General features: G+C 39.1%; 1 protein-coding gene across 8 annotated transcripts in view; it reads left to right on the plus strand.

The window, feature by feature from the left end:
* The window catches only part of MTUS1 (microtubule associated scaffold protein 1), a 193,743-nt gene that overhangs the window by 98,473 nt on the left and 78,178 nt on the right, over positions 1-17,092 (plus strand). The window contains exon 1 of one of the 8 annotated variants that reach the window (XM_075931171.1): positions 1,088-1,798. The exons of 6 other annotated variants lie outside the window; for them this stretch is intronic. In XM_075931171.1, coding sequence (XP_075787286.1) covers positions 1,678-1,798 — 121 coding nt within the window. In that variant the 5' untranslated portion in view covers positions 1,088-1,677. Of the gene's footprint in view, positions 1-1,087; positions 1,799-13,356; positions 14,160-17,092 lie in introns of those variants that run through there. One more of the 8 variants, XM_075931172.1, reaches the window with a different exon arrangement.

A 17,092-nucleotide genomic window follows, 5' to 3' on the forward strand; every position in this document is an offset into this window, starting at 1 on the left:
GAAAACACAAGGAGAAGCAAAGAGCTATTTTGGCATATGTCCCTTAAGGGACAAAGAGGCCATTGCTCTTGGAATATGTGAAAGGTATATGCCTCAGCTATGTGGGCTGAGGATGTTGAAAATAGATTGTGAGAGATTGCCTGGCACAAGATCCTAATCTGCTAAACTTTAGACTCCAGAAAGCGTGTTTGTTGTTTTTTTAATTTGTAACCAATTTTCTGTTATCCTTGCTTCCTAATAAATCCTGTTAGACTCCTGTTTTCTGCTTCGTTTTCAACTCCAGATTCTCTCCCTCCAGCCCCCACCATTTTTGCTTGTTTGGCTGTTACGGTGCTAGAAGTCATTGATGATATTCCATTCTACCTAAAGGTAGAGTGATTAGATAACTTGCAACTGTGTAGCATTGTAAATTTATGGGAAAATGTAAATCGTTGGGGTCATTTAAATATATACTGAGCCAGCATATTTTACAGGGACTTGCATTAGGAATGTGAATATTTAACCATTTAACTGGTAAGGCTCACCCTTAATGGACAATGTTTACCACTTAGGGTTAATGGTGGGGACTAGAGCAGCGCCCTGTCTACAGCGGGAAGGGGAACTCCAGCCCCACGAGGCTAGTGGCAGGCAGGGGTGCTCCAGTCCATGGAGGCAGGGGCCAGCCTCTCTCCCCCCCCACATCCGCCACACACTTGTCCTGTTTAATTGGTTAATTGATTAAACAACATTCAACTGGTCAACGAATAAAATGGGATTTTACATCCCTCATGTCATAATGATGGTTTGCGGTAGTATGGGAATGAGTCAATTACTAGATAACAACTGAATCTAAAGATACTGGCTTCTTGTTGAAGTCCAGAGCCTGTCATATTAAATTAAGATTGATCTTATCTCAGTAAACCAAAGTGTACAGTGCCAGGCCACAAAACTGTATGATACTTTATTTAAGAGCCTTCTAAATATCAAATGGTTTGTACAGAATAGCATTATTTTCTGTGGACTTGTAAAGATGCAAATATGGACATAGTGTTATGTTCAAGATAGGTTTTAAAAAGCTTTCTGATGGAAAACATTAAACATAATTAAAATTGTTGGGACAAATTCAAGTCCTTTAGAAAACTGTCAGAATGGCATCAAAGCTAGATGAATGAAACAAGACTTGAGGGGAGAGAGCTAAAATATGCCTTTAGGGAATATTCAAGTAATTTTCTCCTTAACAGTCTCTCTGAAGAACAATTACAAGATCTGTGACACTATTGGGTGATACACACTTTGGAGACCACCCAGATTCCCCTCCCTCCCTCCTGCCTGCTAGGTCTTCATTCTCACTGAGTCTGGTAACAGATGAAGCATGAACAGTGTGATGTAATTCAGAGGCTGCTGGTCTTTGGAATCTCTAAGAGAAGATTCTGTTCTGAAGACAGCTTTGTTTCTGCAACATCTGGTGGGGAGAGAGGCTGCCAGCAGCATTTGTACTGGGGATATTTGCTTTCTCACCTTTTTATTTTGTCCGTGAATATGAAGCAACAATGAAGGAATGAAAAATATTTGCTTTCTAATCTTGTTTTCCTTGCTGAGTCTGACTTGGCCTCCATCAGTGGTGAATTTAAATATATAGTATGTAACTGTATATGGAGGCTGTTTCTTGATTACTTGTCTTCCATTTGCTCTGAAGACATGTTATGGTCCCCGAAATTTTCCTTATCCAACATGCGTGTGCAACTGACTGCAAAGGGACTGCTCCAAAACCTTCGACTGCCTTCTGGATATAGGAAAAGCACAGTTATATTTCATACAGGTTTGTATCTTTAAACCCTGTGTTAAGAGTGTGCCTGGGGGACATCTTCTTTACTTTAGTAGTTGCCTGTTAATAATAAAAATATATTTTGGACATGAAATATTTGAAACATTTAATTTTGCACAGAAACCTAATGCTTTTATAAACATCAAGTCCTAGTTTATATAAATGGACTGTTTGAGAATTTTTAATGTAGGTTGTTCATGTTTGTGTGAACTGTTCATCTGGAAGATATTCTGTTCGTTATGGAGTGCAGAACTAGAGCTGTTTCCAGATCTTGAAATAGAATCTGGAAATAGGTCACCATTAAACATATCTTTATTTATAGGTTATGGGTAGATGCATTCTATATCTCCTTTCCAGTTCCCTGGAAGGGGGAAAGAGGGTACATAATCATACTGTTTATCCTTTCTTCAGGGTTATGTAATATTGCACAACTGGAATGCATCTTCATATTCCTTTTAGATCTAAAAATATTTTAACTCTTTCATGGTTTGTTAGCAAGGAGAGTAAATTGCATGTTTAAAGAACATCCTTTTAAATTTTAGCCTAATAGCAATATGCTTGGGAATGCAGAAATGTTACTCCAGAGATAAAGTATTTGAAGCAAAAATATTATGACCTTTCTTAATGGATTATGGTCTGATTTGTCTTGAGTGGTTTTTTTTCTTCCCTAAGCAACTAGTCACATGTTTTATCTAGTAAATATACAATATAAAACTATGATGGGTGCTTTTTGTATGAAATTCTTTCTGTGGAAAATATAATTGCTATATATGGGTTTATAATAGCTGGGGGAATTTGCATGTCATGTTTGAAACAAAAATCTTGTGCTACCTTCCACTGTAACCCACTTTCTCCCACTCCTTCTTCCCCATGTAAGTTTGGGCAGCTTCCTGTATCCAATTTTGTTTCCTAGGCATCTCTTTTCTCTCTTAGTCACCACTCATCTCTTCTAAATCTGATCGAGTCTCTAGGTCTCCTTGACACCTCATATAGCTCCACTAGTCACAGTTTTCTCCTCTCATCTGGCATTTCCTATGGCTGCTTACATTTCATCATGGCCTCTTTTCCCATCTATCCATTTTCTGGCAAGTTTGTCAGTCTCTTCTCCCCGTTGATGTTAAAATGGGTTAGGAGGTTGCATGCCACATGGAATCTCCAAGCAGACTTTCTTGCTTGTAAGGTAATGTAACTTTAATGTAACTTGATGTTGCAAAACTCTTCATGGATAAATCTTCATATCTGTTCCACCTAGGACTGTTACTAACAATCTGGTGTCTTTATATATGGCATGTCTCCGGAACAATGGGTCTACTAGTAATGCAAGAAATTACATTCAGTCTTAATCTTTATTGATCACTTGAACTTGTATAAATTAAAATAGTATACAAAGTATTCCCTGGGCAGTGATTTTTTTTTTAACCTTCCCCTCCCTTCCCCCCCGCCCGCCCACCCTTGAAAATGTCCTGGGTTTTAGTAAAAACCAAATAGCTTTTATTGGGTGGGGGGGGGGGGGAGGGGGTTGTTTTTTTGGGGGGGGGAATTTTGGACCACTTGAGTATTTGATAATACTTTGGATCAAGAAAATCCAATATATTAGTTAGATGTGTTATGTTGTTAAACTAGGTGTTAATGTAAGGCTGCCCCTTAAAGTAATGCAATGTGTACCGTGAGGTATTCTTACATATGTGCACATGCTGTTTAATGTAGAGCTTATGAAATAATAGCATCTAACTGATTTTCCTTGAAAATGTGTATTGAAACTTTCTCTTGTCCAGTTCCCCCCGTATTAACCCTGGTATTTACACAAATAGAGGGGGTTTTTTTGCACTGACTTTCATTAAGTAATGAAACACCAATTTATTTGGTAATAACTTTTTTGGTAATAAACACCAATTCATTACCAAAACATTAAACAAAATAAATAAAAATAAAGGGCTTTCAATATACCTAGTGAATCTATAGATGTATATAGTTCATGTAAATTTTCAATATCCTATTGCAATCTTAAATCCAAAAAACCTTACACTTGCACTGTTAATATTGTGACAGCCAAAATAAAATCTATCTCCAGATACTCCTATTAATAAAAAAAACTATTAAATGCAATATATGAAATACAATGCTGACAATGTGTGTTAGTAAAGAGATTCTGTCTGTCATTCATTCATGCAGTCAGGTATGACTCTCAGCCTTTGGAAAGGTTGTCAGAGATTGGCTAGACCTTACTTCTCACTTTTTTCATCGTCTCATGTCAGTTCCTCCAGCAGGCATCCTTATTAAAATAGTTATAGATTGAGTAACCATTTTAAACTTAAAAGAAAATCTTAGCATGTATCTAAGCAAAGAAAGAGGAGTTAAATGTGAATTATTTTGATATTTGATATTTCATCAATGATGAGACAAAGATACTTCCTATTACTGAGCTGTTAAAAAACATTTTAACCAAAGCAGGGAATAGAAGTGCTCCTAAGTGCATAGAAGACTCTTCATGCATGATTGGTGTGACAGATTTGATCAATATCTTTGGGTGGCTCCCACCTTACGAATGTTGGAGAAAGTCTTGAACAGTAGATTTCCTCGGCATTGTTCAGGTCTGTAATTCAGTAATTCCATCAAGTGTATTTTGTTTCTTCATCCCTATAAAGTCTTATTTGCTATGTTTTAACAAAAAAGAGCTATGGTCAATTTGGTTTCCAATAACATTTTCTAGTTTTTAAAATTTAAGCATTGATTTAGCTGTGCAAAAGAAAGGACAGGGGGTGGGGAGAGCACAGCTCCAAATTTGGAGGGGGGGGGGGGTTTCCTCTCTCTTTTGTAAGGTTTATTGAGAAGAAATCCTATTTTTCTGGCTCATTTTAGTTCAGTTTCTTTCAATACCTGCACAGTTATGTCAGTGTTGAGCACTCTACTTGTTTTCGTGATTGTGTCCCCTTTGTTTGGCTCTGAGAAGAAATCACATTTCAGGCGCATCCTGTTTCCTTGACATAAGCAAACCCTTACATTGTTTAACACCGAGAAGTCTGGAGGTGTGCCTAATGTAGTGAATACAAGCAGAGAGAGGGTAAGTTTAGAAGATAGGATACACAAAGAACAAGTTAATAATCACTTAGGAAAGTTAGATGTCAGCAAGTCACCAGGTGCTGATGAAATGCATCCCAGGATACTCAAGGAGCTGATAGAGGAGGTATCTGAGCCTTTAGCTATGATTTTTGAAAAATCATGGAAGACAGGGGAGATTCCAGAAGACTGGAAAAGGGCAAATATTGTGCCCATCTATAAAAAGGGGAATAAGAACAACCCAGGAAACTACAGACCTGTCAGTTGAACCTCTGTCCCGGGGAAGATAATGGAGCAGGTAATTAAGGAAATCATATGCAAACACTTGGAAGGTAATAAAGTGATAGGGAATAGCCAGCATGGGTTTGTGAAGAACAAGTCATGCCAAACTAATCTGATAGCTTTCTTTGATAGGATAACGAGCCTTGTGGATAAGGGAGAAGCGGTGGATGTCATATACCTAGACTTTAGTAAGGCATTTGATACGGTCTCGCATGATATTCTTATTGATAAACTAGGCAAATATATCTTAAATAGGGCCACGATAAGGTGGGTGCATAATTGGCTGGATAACCGTAGTCAGAGAGTTGTTGTTAACGGTGCTAAATCCTGCTGAAAAGGGTCTGTTTTGGGACCCGTACTGTTGAATATCTTCATCAATGATGTAGATATTGGGATAGAGAGTACGCTTATTAAGTTTGCAGATGATACCAAACTGGGTGGGGTTGCAACTTCTTTGGAGGATAGGGACATAATTCAAAATGACCTTAGCAAGTTAGAGAAATGGTCAGAGGTAAACAGGATGAAGTTTAATAAAGAGAAATGCAAAGTGCTCCACTTAGGAAGGAACAATCAGTTCCATACATACAAGATGGGAAGCGACTGTCTTGGAAGGAGCATGGCGGAAAGGGATCTAAGGGTCATAGTGGACCACAAGTTGAATATAAGTCAACAGTGTGATGCTGTTGCAAAAAAAGCAAATATGATTCTAGGTTGTATCAACAGGTGTGTTGTAAGCAAAACTTGTGAAGTCATTCTGCCGCTCTACTCTGCACTAGTTAGGCCTCAGCTGGAGTACTGTGTCCAGTTCTGGGCGCCACATTTCAAGAAAGATGTGGAGAAATTGGAAAGGGTACAGAGAAGAGCGACGAGAATGATTAAAGGTCTAGAGAACATGACCTATGAAGCCAGGCTTCATGAACTGGGCTTGTTTAGTTTGGAAAAAAGAAGATTAAGGGCGGACATGATAGCGGTTTTCAAATATCTAAAAGGGTGTCACAAGGAGGAAGGAGAAAATTTGTTCCTCTTGGTTTCTGAGGACAGGACAAGGAGTAATGGGCTTAAAGTGCAGCAGGGGAGGTTTAGATTGGACATTAGGAAAAATTCCTAACTGTCAGGGTGGTCAAATATTGGAATAAATTGCCAAGGGAGGTGGTGGAATCTCCCTCTCTGGAGATATTTAAGAACAGGTTGGATAGACATCTGTCAGGGATGGTGTAGATGGAGCTTGGTCCTGCCTTGAAGGCGGGGGGCTGGACTCGATGACCTCTCGAGGTCCCTTCCAGTCCTATGATTCTATAACAGGAAGCTGAATACTAAATTTGGATCTCCTAATGCTAGGATGAGTTGTGGAATAAACAGACTCATAACAGCCAAAGACAGATGGACACACACTTGCACTCAAATATATAGTAGATGTATTGTACCTTTTGAATAAATATAAAAGCAGTAAATTTGACAAAAGGATCTAATTGTGATAACAGAGGGAAAAATTACAGTGGCTTGCAGTACCAGATTTTTTTGAAACATTGTGTGTTAAAATTGAAGTTGTCTGTATTTTTCATATACTGAGTCTCGTAAGACTTCACAGAACAAAATCTTTGTGGCCTGCTTTTGACTTGCTTTCAAAAGAGAGAAATAGATGTTATGTGGCTGTTGAATTGACCTGGAAGTCCTATCAAGACAGCCAATGTACAATAATTTCATATGACAGGAATTCCAGATGCTAGCAACTCCAATTCTTCTCCCCTCAAGCTCTAAAATCAGGTAAGTCAATGCAGACATAACACCTCTTGGTACAAACTAATGGTATCTGCCTGTTCTGCTTCAAGGAGTGTCCCTCTGGGTGCTCCACTTCAGGCGTTTTGGTGCCCTGTACTTCTAGTTGGAGATTTTGCAGCAGCTGTCTTGTGCCACTACCAGAGGCTACTCCAGGCATACAGCCAGTGCTCGCTCACTCAGTTCTTTTCTATCGCCCTTTGTTTTGTTTGGAACAACTGCAGTACCTTTATCTGCTGCCACTTATTCACATACTAGACATGTGCAGATGCTCTACGTACAGAGAACAAAAACATTAAGATTATTATCTGGGTTGCTTGTATCTACAACGGAATGATCAAGAGGCCAAACTATTTCCAGCTAGAGACTTTCTAAATGGATCTCAGTTGTATCAAGCTGTTTCCAAAACTACAGTTTGCAAGCTCCATCTGGACTTTGCACACACTCCACTGGAACAATGTCCACATGCATAGATTTTTCTCAAAGTATCCATCATTCACATTTGTAAAGTAGCTATCTGTGCATTGCCCCATACTTTTACCAAATCTTACGCCCTGGAACAACAGTTTGCTGCAGATGTTCACTTCAGTGCTCTCCACTATACAAACATCAACTCTGAAACCTCTCTTCTCCACTGAGGGGCACTGCTCTTCAGTTACCTAAAGTGGAGCAACCACTGGGACACTCCTTGAAGTAGTTTGCTCATCTGATACAGAAACTGAGGTTCTTGGACATGGTTGTCCCTGTGGGTTTCCACTACCTATCTATCTGACGTGATCTCTGAGGCAGAGAAAGAACTGAGTGGAGATTGGCTGCACACCCAGAGTAGCCTTTTGGAGCAGCATAAGATGGCTGCTTCAAATCGCAGACAACTAGCGTACTGCTACAAAAAGTCTCTAACTAGAAACACAGGGGATCAAAACATGTAAAGTGAGCTCCCCCAGGGACAGACATCTCAAAGACCCTCTGTTACTGCACAGGGTGAGTCACCTGCTCATTAATTTAATTGTTAAAGGGATATGGTCCAAGTGATGTGGGAATCTGAGACTAAGAGTACAAAGCAGTGCTTTCAAAGTGCAAATAACAAAAGAGCTTCTGAAAGCTCATTGGAATTGCCACACAATCTGAATAGTTTCTTTAAAATAACTTTCCTATAGTACTGTTCTTTGTAGAAATAACAAACAGATTAGTCCAATGATTTAACATGCTTGGTACATGGTAAGGAGCCATCAAAATACATTGCCATGGGATAAGAGGGAAGATCCTTTCATGGATTGAGAACTGCTTAGAAGACAGGAAACAAAGGGTAGGAATAAATGGTAAATTTTCAGAATGGAGAGGGGTAACTAGTGGTGTCCCCCAAGGGTCAGTCCTGGGACCAATCCTGTTGAACTTATTCATAAATAATCTGGAGAAAGGGATAAGCAGTGAGGTGGTAAAGTTTGCGGATGATACCAAACTGTTTAGGGTAGTCAAGACAGAAGCAGACTGTGAGGGACTCCAAAAATATCTCATCAAACTGAGTGATTAGGCAACTGAAATGGCAAATGAAATTTAATGTGGATAAGCGTAAAGTAATGCACATCAGGGGAAAAATAACTCCAACTATACGTACAGTATGATGGGGGGCTAATTTGGCTATGACGAATCAGGAAAGAGATCTTGGAGTTATCGTGGATAGTTCTCTGAAAACTTCCACACAGTGTGCAGCGGCGGTCAAAAAGGCAAATAGGATGCTAGGCATTATTAAGAAAGGGATAGAAAATAAGACAAAGAATATCTTACTGCCCCTGTATAAAACTATGGTATGCCCACATCTTGAATACTGTGTACAGATGTGGTCTCCTCACCTCAAAAAAGATATTTTGGCCTTAGAAAGGGTTCAGAAAAGGGCAACTAAAATGATTAGGGGTTTGGAACGGGTACCATATGAAGAGAGGCTAAAGCGACTGGGACTTTTCAGTTTGGAAAAGAGGAGACTGAGGGGGGATATGATAGAAGTATATAAAATCAGGAGTAGTGTGGAGAGGGTGAATAAAGAAAAGTTGTTTATTAATTCCCATAATAGAAGAACTAGAGGACACCAAATGAAGTTAATGGGTAGTAGGTTTAAAATTAATAAGTGAAAGTTCTTCACACAGCGTGTAGTCAACCTGTGGAACTCCTTGCCAGAGGAGGCTGTGAAGGGTAGAACTTTAACAGAGTTTAAAGAAAAGTTAGATAATTTCATGGAGGTTAGGTCCCTAAAAGGCTATTAGCTAGGGGATAGAAATGGTGTCCCTGGCCTCTGTTTGTCAGAGGCTGGAGAAGGATGGCAGGAGACAAATCGCTTGATCATTGTCATCGGTCCACCCTCTCTGGGGCACCTGGTGCTGGCCACTGTCAGCAGACAGGCCACTGGGCTAGATGGATCTTTGGTCTGACCCAGTACGGCCGTTCTTACATTCAAAAAGGTCTCCCACACTGCTACAATTAACTCAAGCCTACCTGAATCCATAGCAAAAATGATGCAACACATACACGGTGATAAATATTCATTCCACAAGACACGGACAGATTTGTAAAACTGAGTACCATTTTATCAGTAACTGTGAGCAAAATCTTCCAGGTAATTTGCATGATCTCCTTACGCAAACTCAAAAGCTATAGTAGATTCCAAAGTTTTGTCATACACATTTGTTTCAGTAGGACTCAACCATATTTATTACACTGCATTGGGTAAAAATCCTATCAAAACAAAGGCTAGTTGTTAATTAAGGCTAGTATTATGTATTGTAGTCTGTAATGACAAAAGCACCACGACAGCTTTTAGGATGAATTCTTCACAGCACTACAGATAACTATCAGTTCTAATAATCTGTTTTGGCAAGCATACAGAGCCACCAGTCCTTAATTTTAACCCCAAATGCTTGAATAAAATGGGCAAATAAAACTTGAAATGGTTACCTTCTAATGCAATGTATTTTATTTGTTGTAATGTATGTTACAACCCACAAGAGACTTTAGTGCCCCTTGATTCTCTGCCTGGAATGTATATGAGGTCCTGCAGTGGCAGAAAATTCAGTGAGAGACCTACTAAGTGCCATCAAGTGACCTGTGTTCCATGCTGTGGAGGAAGGGGACAAAATTTAAGATTATTAATCATCTAATCTTGCAACATCATCTTTACTTGCCTTCTCTGTGGGGCAATCAGTTATATCCTGGTTCTTGCTCACAGCCAAGCACCATGGGAGTGTGCTCAGAGCACTGAAACATGCTATCCAGTGTCCCCAGTTCCAGCTATGGCGATCTTTGATCCTTCAGAGGTTAAAAACCGAATCCATGAGGAGACAGGGAGAGGGGAGGAATCCCTGACTATTCAAAGTGACCTAGCCTCATTTTCTAACAAGATGCTTGAACGTGAATTGACCTAATCAGTTATTTCATATAAAATACATAGTTTCATTTTTACTATTTAAGTATTTAGTAGCTGACATGAATGCCACATTTAAGCTTGAGGTTGAAGTGAGGTAAACTGAATTGAAATCTTTGTATAGCATTATGGAGGGCTGGTAGCTTGCCCATATTTATGGTTGTAACAGCTGCTCATTATAAACCCTTTATAATTTCAATTACTCATTCACATTGTCTATATACTACCATCTAATGAATTGGCATAATATGAAGCGAATATGTTGTTGTAAAGGGAAGCTTTGTGTAGTGGAGAGTCTTGGACCCAAGTTTGCTTAATCCTATTAAAATCAGTGGGAGGCTTTTAGCCGCACCCCAAAATGTATCAATGCATCCAAGTATATTACCTTTAATTGGGTAGTTTAAACAAAAACATAAGGATAAATCTGTAAGCAACAGCTAATGAAGCTTTTCCTTTACCTCAAGTGGTAGAGGAGGCATATGATGATGCAGTTACAAGACTGTGACCACATCCACGGATATCTGTGGCTTACTATGAAGCAAAACTCACCCCTTTTCTAGAATACTTAACATTGGGACCACCTTCTTATTTTAAGGCTTACTTTCACTTCTTCCTCCTTCAGCATAAATTGAGGTATGTGAGTTTCCCTTTGAACTTCTGAAAAGTTAAAGGAAACTTCAGGATTTGCCAAATTACTTTTCTTGCTTTTCCTGTCCAGTTTGAATGTCACACTCATTTTGTCAAAGGGAGAATGTACCCATGTCTGGGGAGGGGAAGGTCACAGAGGAAGGGTTCTACCTGCCAAAAGATTATGTAGACCAATTGACACACTAATAAATCTGTGCAAATTCCTGAAGTTACCTAAGCTGTAAAGTGTGAGAGAATGTTTGTCTAAAGCATTTAGAAAGTGACAGAAAAAAGCACCAGGTGCATTTTTTTAGCTACATTTTTTTTTTTTTCAGATGGGATAACTAAATCGAAGAGATCTGAGGTGTAGTGGTGTTAGTCTGTAATTTGAAAAAGGAGTAGTCTAATGGTACACCTTTAGAGCCTAACCAAAATATATAGATAGCATCATGAGCTTTTGTGGGCAAAACCCACTTTGTCAGATAAATTAGAGTGAAAATGACTTTGAGTTGCTTAGCAGGAAGGCACTGTGGCCTAGTTTTCGATGTTGGTTATGGAAGAAATGACAGTGGATTCTAGTCTGTTACTTAATTCAAGTACTAAAAATCATGACTAATGATATTGAAGCAAAGCTGTCATACGTCTGGCTAACTTAACTACGGATGTGATGTACGTTTATATCAAAGCATAGTGGAAGAGAAGCCACAGGATCCACAATTAGTTGTCAGCAGCACTCAGACATTTAACTTGGCAATGTGGTGATGTGCTGATTTTTTTTTTTTACTTGCCTACATAAGGAGAGATTAAATATTTAAAAGAAAATAGCTATTAAAAGCAAGGCAATAATTATTAAAATATAAGATATACATATAAATTACAAGCGCATTAGTGCATTTTTATATCCCAATAACCTTAATTTGGTTCAAAGCAATCTTTCACCAGTAATTTCAAAATACTATGTTTTGTAAAGGAACATAATTGTGTACAAGGTAATGATACATTGGTCGACCTTGAATGTAAGCCCTGTGTAGCTGGTGGTCCAGCTGAGGCTGTGGGGTTTACAATTCTGGGGGGAGAGTCTGGGGTTTTGAGAGCACAGATGGGAAAACTTAAATAGTCATCCCATTTGTGAAATATGGGTTGTATTTTAATTATCTAGGAGGCACACCTGAAGCATTCTTTGACATTAACGTAAATGCAGTAGAGATGTTAAAATGGGTTTTATTTTTATAATAAAGATGTAACTGATGACATTTTCAGTGGTTACACATTTATATACATGGGGCCAGACAAGAGCTGGTGCTCAGGAATGGGTTTTTAAGCCAACCCCCGTCCATACCACCTCCTTCTGATACAGAGGCAGCAGCGTGGGGCTGGGTGAGGGCTATGTGAAACCATGAGGGTTAACTTATGAGCCCAAACTCATTGATTACCGCCTACATGGGTCCACGTTCACATCTCTAGCTTGCAGCTTGAGTTCAGTGTGTTGTTGGATTGTTAGCAATTTGAAATTTTTAGGCCTACAAGCCTAAAAAGAGCTGAGGTTCTCCCATTGATGTAGATATTCCTCCTCCCCAACAGAATTCTCCTACTGTCCTAGTGCTGCCTACCCTTGCTGTTAGCTCTGTTTAATTGCATCACTGAAATTGAGCATTTTTCACATACTAAGATGTAGTTGGATAGAGTGGGGCAGCTGCCCCACCACACTATAGATCCCTGAATTTCCCCTATGGAGCCTGAGTCTAGACTTAACAAACCTGGTGGGGACCCCACTTAAAACTCTAGAAACCTGCTCTTTGTTGCACCTTTTTATGACAGTACCATTTTTGGTAGCCATTTACATCATCCACTGAAGTGGGGGAGTCGAGGGCACTAGTATCTATCTTCCATATATAGTTATGTGAACAGTGTACCTTTATCCTCGCCAAAGTTTTCTTATGGAAGTGGTTTTCATTTTTAATATTAACAAAACAATCTTCCTGAAGTTTCATGGTAATTAGGCTGAAGAGAGACTGCACTCTGGAAGCTGGAAGAGATTTAGCATTTTATTTGAAGCATACTAAAACTTTTATGTCTTTGATTCACAAAAACTTTTGTCTTTGATTCAGTTGTATTTTGCATTTGCAAACGGAATGAAGGGAAGTCATGTTACCAGTCAAAGGATATTATCTTGGATATTCAGTTGTGTTAACCTACAATACTATTGGGTAATATGAAGCCACCGAGTAGTGTGTTGAGTTATTTGATTAGGTCCCAAGCAATCTTTATGGTTAAAGTGCAAGTGGTCCTTCAGTTCCTATTCAAATAGATGCCAAACCCACTTCTAATTATAACTGCTTGTGAGTCACTTACACCCTAACAAACATAAGCAGTCATATGAAAAAAAAATGGTTAGTAACTTTTTTGGTAACTGTTATTTGAGATGTGTTGCAAATGTCAGTTGTACAACCTACCCTCTTTTCCCTGCCTTTCAGTAGTATTGAACTGAAAAGTTTAAGGGGATGTCTTTGCCTTTCATGTCTGAGCACAGTGTGCAAGGCAATAGAGGGCATTTGTGTCACCCTGATAGGTTCCACTCAGGGGGAAAACACTGACAAATCCACACTGCAGTGCATGGACATGCTTATGGTGGAATGGACATGTGCAACACATCTCGAACAAAAGTTAGAAGGTAAGTAACAGTTTTCACTAAAAACTGTATTCTCTAGGTCTGAGTTAAGCTAGATCACTAAAAGGGTAAACCATATTATCCTGATAGGTGAAGGGAAGGGATGCTTATTTCACTCTGGCTGGTCTCTAGCAAATGAAATATACTGTCTGAGTCAGTGCTAATAATCGATTACAGGGGTTGGAGGAAAATTAACAGCGGGAATTTTACCATACACAAGATAATGAACTTTTGAAACTATCTCTGGGATGCAGATGAACCTTCAGGTGTTCTTTCAGTCTGTGAGGAAAAGCAGCCAGTTGGCTTGCTTTTATGAGAAGGGGCCATGATAATGGTGACCAGATACTCAACACAATTAATATTAAATAACAGGGTAAGTTATGTAAACGGCTTTAGGCAGGTAACATGTTAAAGAGTATTTATGATAGGTTGGATATATTCAAATTGGCAGGGCCTGACGAAATTCATCCCGGAGGACACAGAGAACTTGCTGGAGCAATTAGCAATCACCTTCGAGAACTCCTTGCTGTCAGGTGAGGTCCCAGAAGACTAGCAGGACAAACAATACTTATCTTTGTGAAGGGGAACAAACAGGACCTGAGGAATGATGACCGTTCCATCATTTTGATACACTGAAAGAACACTGGAACAATTTATTTGGCAATCAGTTTGTAAGCACCAGAAGGATAGGAGAGCTATAAGTACTATTCAGCATGGATTTGTCAAGAACAAATCATGCCAAGCCTAATAGCTTTCACATTATGGGGCGCATTCTAGACCCATAAGGGTTTGTCATCACTTTCCATAATCCTGGGTGCTACTATTAAGCAGACAAATATGTAGTCCCCTGTGTTCATGTCTCTTGTGCAGCTCTGGTTCAGCACCTGTATACAACAGAGTTCCACTGTAGTCACTCACCGATAATATAATGTAGGAGTGACCCCAAAAGACCACTTCAGTCCTGAACTTCCCCAAAACCATCTACTAACTTCTTGGAATTCACACTGTTTTCATCAAAATTCTGGACTGGCTTATAGTAAAAAAAAATAAGTTTATTAAACAGCAGTAATACTTTATATCAGTGATGGAGAAACCCAGGTCAGTGATTGGGGCACATGAGTGACCCTAATTCATCTCAGTGGGCTGCAAGATTGTTGTAACCAAGAGAGTCTTTTGGGATCGGGGTAGTTTTGCTAACTGTGTATCTAGGACCTGTGATTTGTGCCAGTTGAACCATAGCAGCATTTTGGATGCAGAGGGCGTTCATAGCTCTGTCAATGTTGTGTGCAATCAGCACATGTGCCCTTGCATTACATGTGTGTCAATAGTAATACCGTTAGGATAAAAGCCACGTGGACTGAAGCCAGCAGAATCTAGCAATCCTGAGTGTGGACAAACTGTCTTGCAGGCCACATGCACAGCTCCAGTGATCTGCAAGTTGCCCACCTTCACTTTAAGTGATACCTAATAAAAGGAATCTAGGTAAGAAAGTTACAAACAGGCAAAAAAATAGCATTACACTTGTAAGGCAACCTAATTTCAGATAGTTACTATCTTTCTTTTAGGACATTTCTCATTTATAACTGATTTCCCTACATTTCAGCTCCCTTGGTTGAAGGATGAATCTTTCTGCAATTATGAGAGCTCTGGCCTTATTAGTCCTTCTAACGGATGGATATTTTAGGGGTTTTCTGCTAGCCCCTTACAATGAAGTAAACTTTTGAAAAACATATTGTAGTTCATTGACCTCACTTCAAGAGGCAGGAAAGCTTCCTGGGGATGCAGTTTCCATGTTCTGTCATGATTATGGTCAACTTTCCCCATTTGCTCTCCTGATGTAAATATACCTTCATTGTCTCTCCCTGTTGAGCTGGTTTGTCATATGTAAAGTGCCACTAGCCAACCCTGCTTTATTCTTCGGGACCTGCAGAGACCGGTTTGATTGGCTCAAATAGAGTAGAGACTTCAATATAATAGAGATCCATATCACTCTATACAATATTAATACATATATTTCAGTGATCTTATTTACCAGTGTGTTTTCCAGTAATACATTATATGACACCAATGAATTCAGATACATGTAAGCCAGTCTAGATATCAAGAAACCACGTGCTCTTGGTCTTGGGATGCTTTAGGGTTGCATTGTCCTAGTGGATAGTGTGGTGGTAAGCTGTAGGTGTGATGTATCTTGATTTTTATTAAGGATTTTGGCGTAGTTTTGCATGAAATTCTCTACATATACTAGAGACATTTTTAAAGAAAGCTTTGCCTTTTAGGTTTGTGATGGGGCTAATGACCCTGAAGACACATGCCCAAAATTCTTCCTTCCTTCTCTCATCAGAGGAGTCAAACTTGGTTTAAGATGGGCTACCGTGTTCCTGAAATAGTTCCTTGACCTTGACGGAAAACGTGTTTTCTTCTGTAGCCTCGCTTTGTGAAGGAAAACGGATACTATATCTATGCAGTTACTTTGGCAACATGGGTCTCAGCTTGCACCTTGCTGTCACTGGACTTCACTTGGTGGGATATCTGTAACCCTTTCATAAACTTCATAACTTCTGCTCTAGCACAGCATGAATGCACTACTTCTGTTGTTTAGGGAGCCTACAAGAAGGAGGGGACAGCATGTGGCCTAATGAAAAACAGAGTACAAGATATTTTTAAATCTCAACATGTTAAGCCTCCTGCTCAAATTAGCAGTTTTAACATTCATAAGGATAGAAATAACTCACCTTAAATAACCTGGTTTGTATCTGTGAGGCGTTGAGTTACCGTTGCTATTTATGAACCTTCCATTGGTAGCAGCACCTTGTCAAGTGACATCTGACACTGATAATTCAGGAGTGTCGAAGCTTGAGAATAATCTTTCATCTTGCTTTACAACAGGTGCCTTAATTTAACTCCTTTTTAGTCTTCTGAGGCCAGGCTGTTGCAACGCTCACGTGCCACTTTTAATATAAACATCGTAAGTAAAAAGGGTGTTCATAAAGTTCTTGTGTGAACACTCTGAATTATATTTTTTTTAAAGTAAAAATCTGGAGAAATGGGAATCTTGTTTGTTAGGGAGGAGTAGAAATCTGGAGCATCTGAATGCAGTGATATTCTGCACTAGCATGCAGTGATATTCTGCACTAGCAGGTTTCTAATCTAAACTTGGTGGAGAAAACAGTAGTTGTGATTTGTCACATTAACTAATAACTTCATCTTCCCTCACCTTGTCTTTTAAGGCATGCAGGAATCTGAAGTGTACCTCTTTTTTGGTTTGATTTAGTACCAATATCAGAAAACCATTTTTAAAAACCTCTATAGTCTATTATTGGAACCAGAGTAAGTTTAATTTTTGGACTAAAATAAATTAAGATATTTAAAATAATGAAGATGAGAAACTGGAGAATGTTTGTTTCCAATAGAAAAATAACTAACTTGTTCTAGAACTATATACAGTGCTAGTCATAAGCTATAC

Source organism: Pelodiscus sinensis, chromosome 5 (assembly GCF_049634645.1).
Source record: "Pelodiscus sinensis isolate JC-2024 chromosome 5, ASM4963464v1, whole genome shotgun sequence".
Classification (NCBI taxonomy): domain Eukaryota; kingdom Metazoa; phylum Chordata; order Testudines; family Trionychidae; genus Pelodiscus; species Pelodiscus sinensis.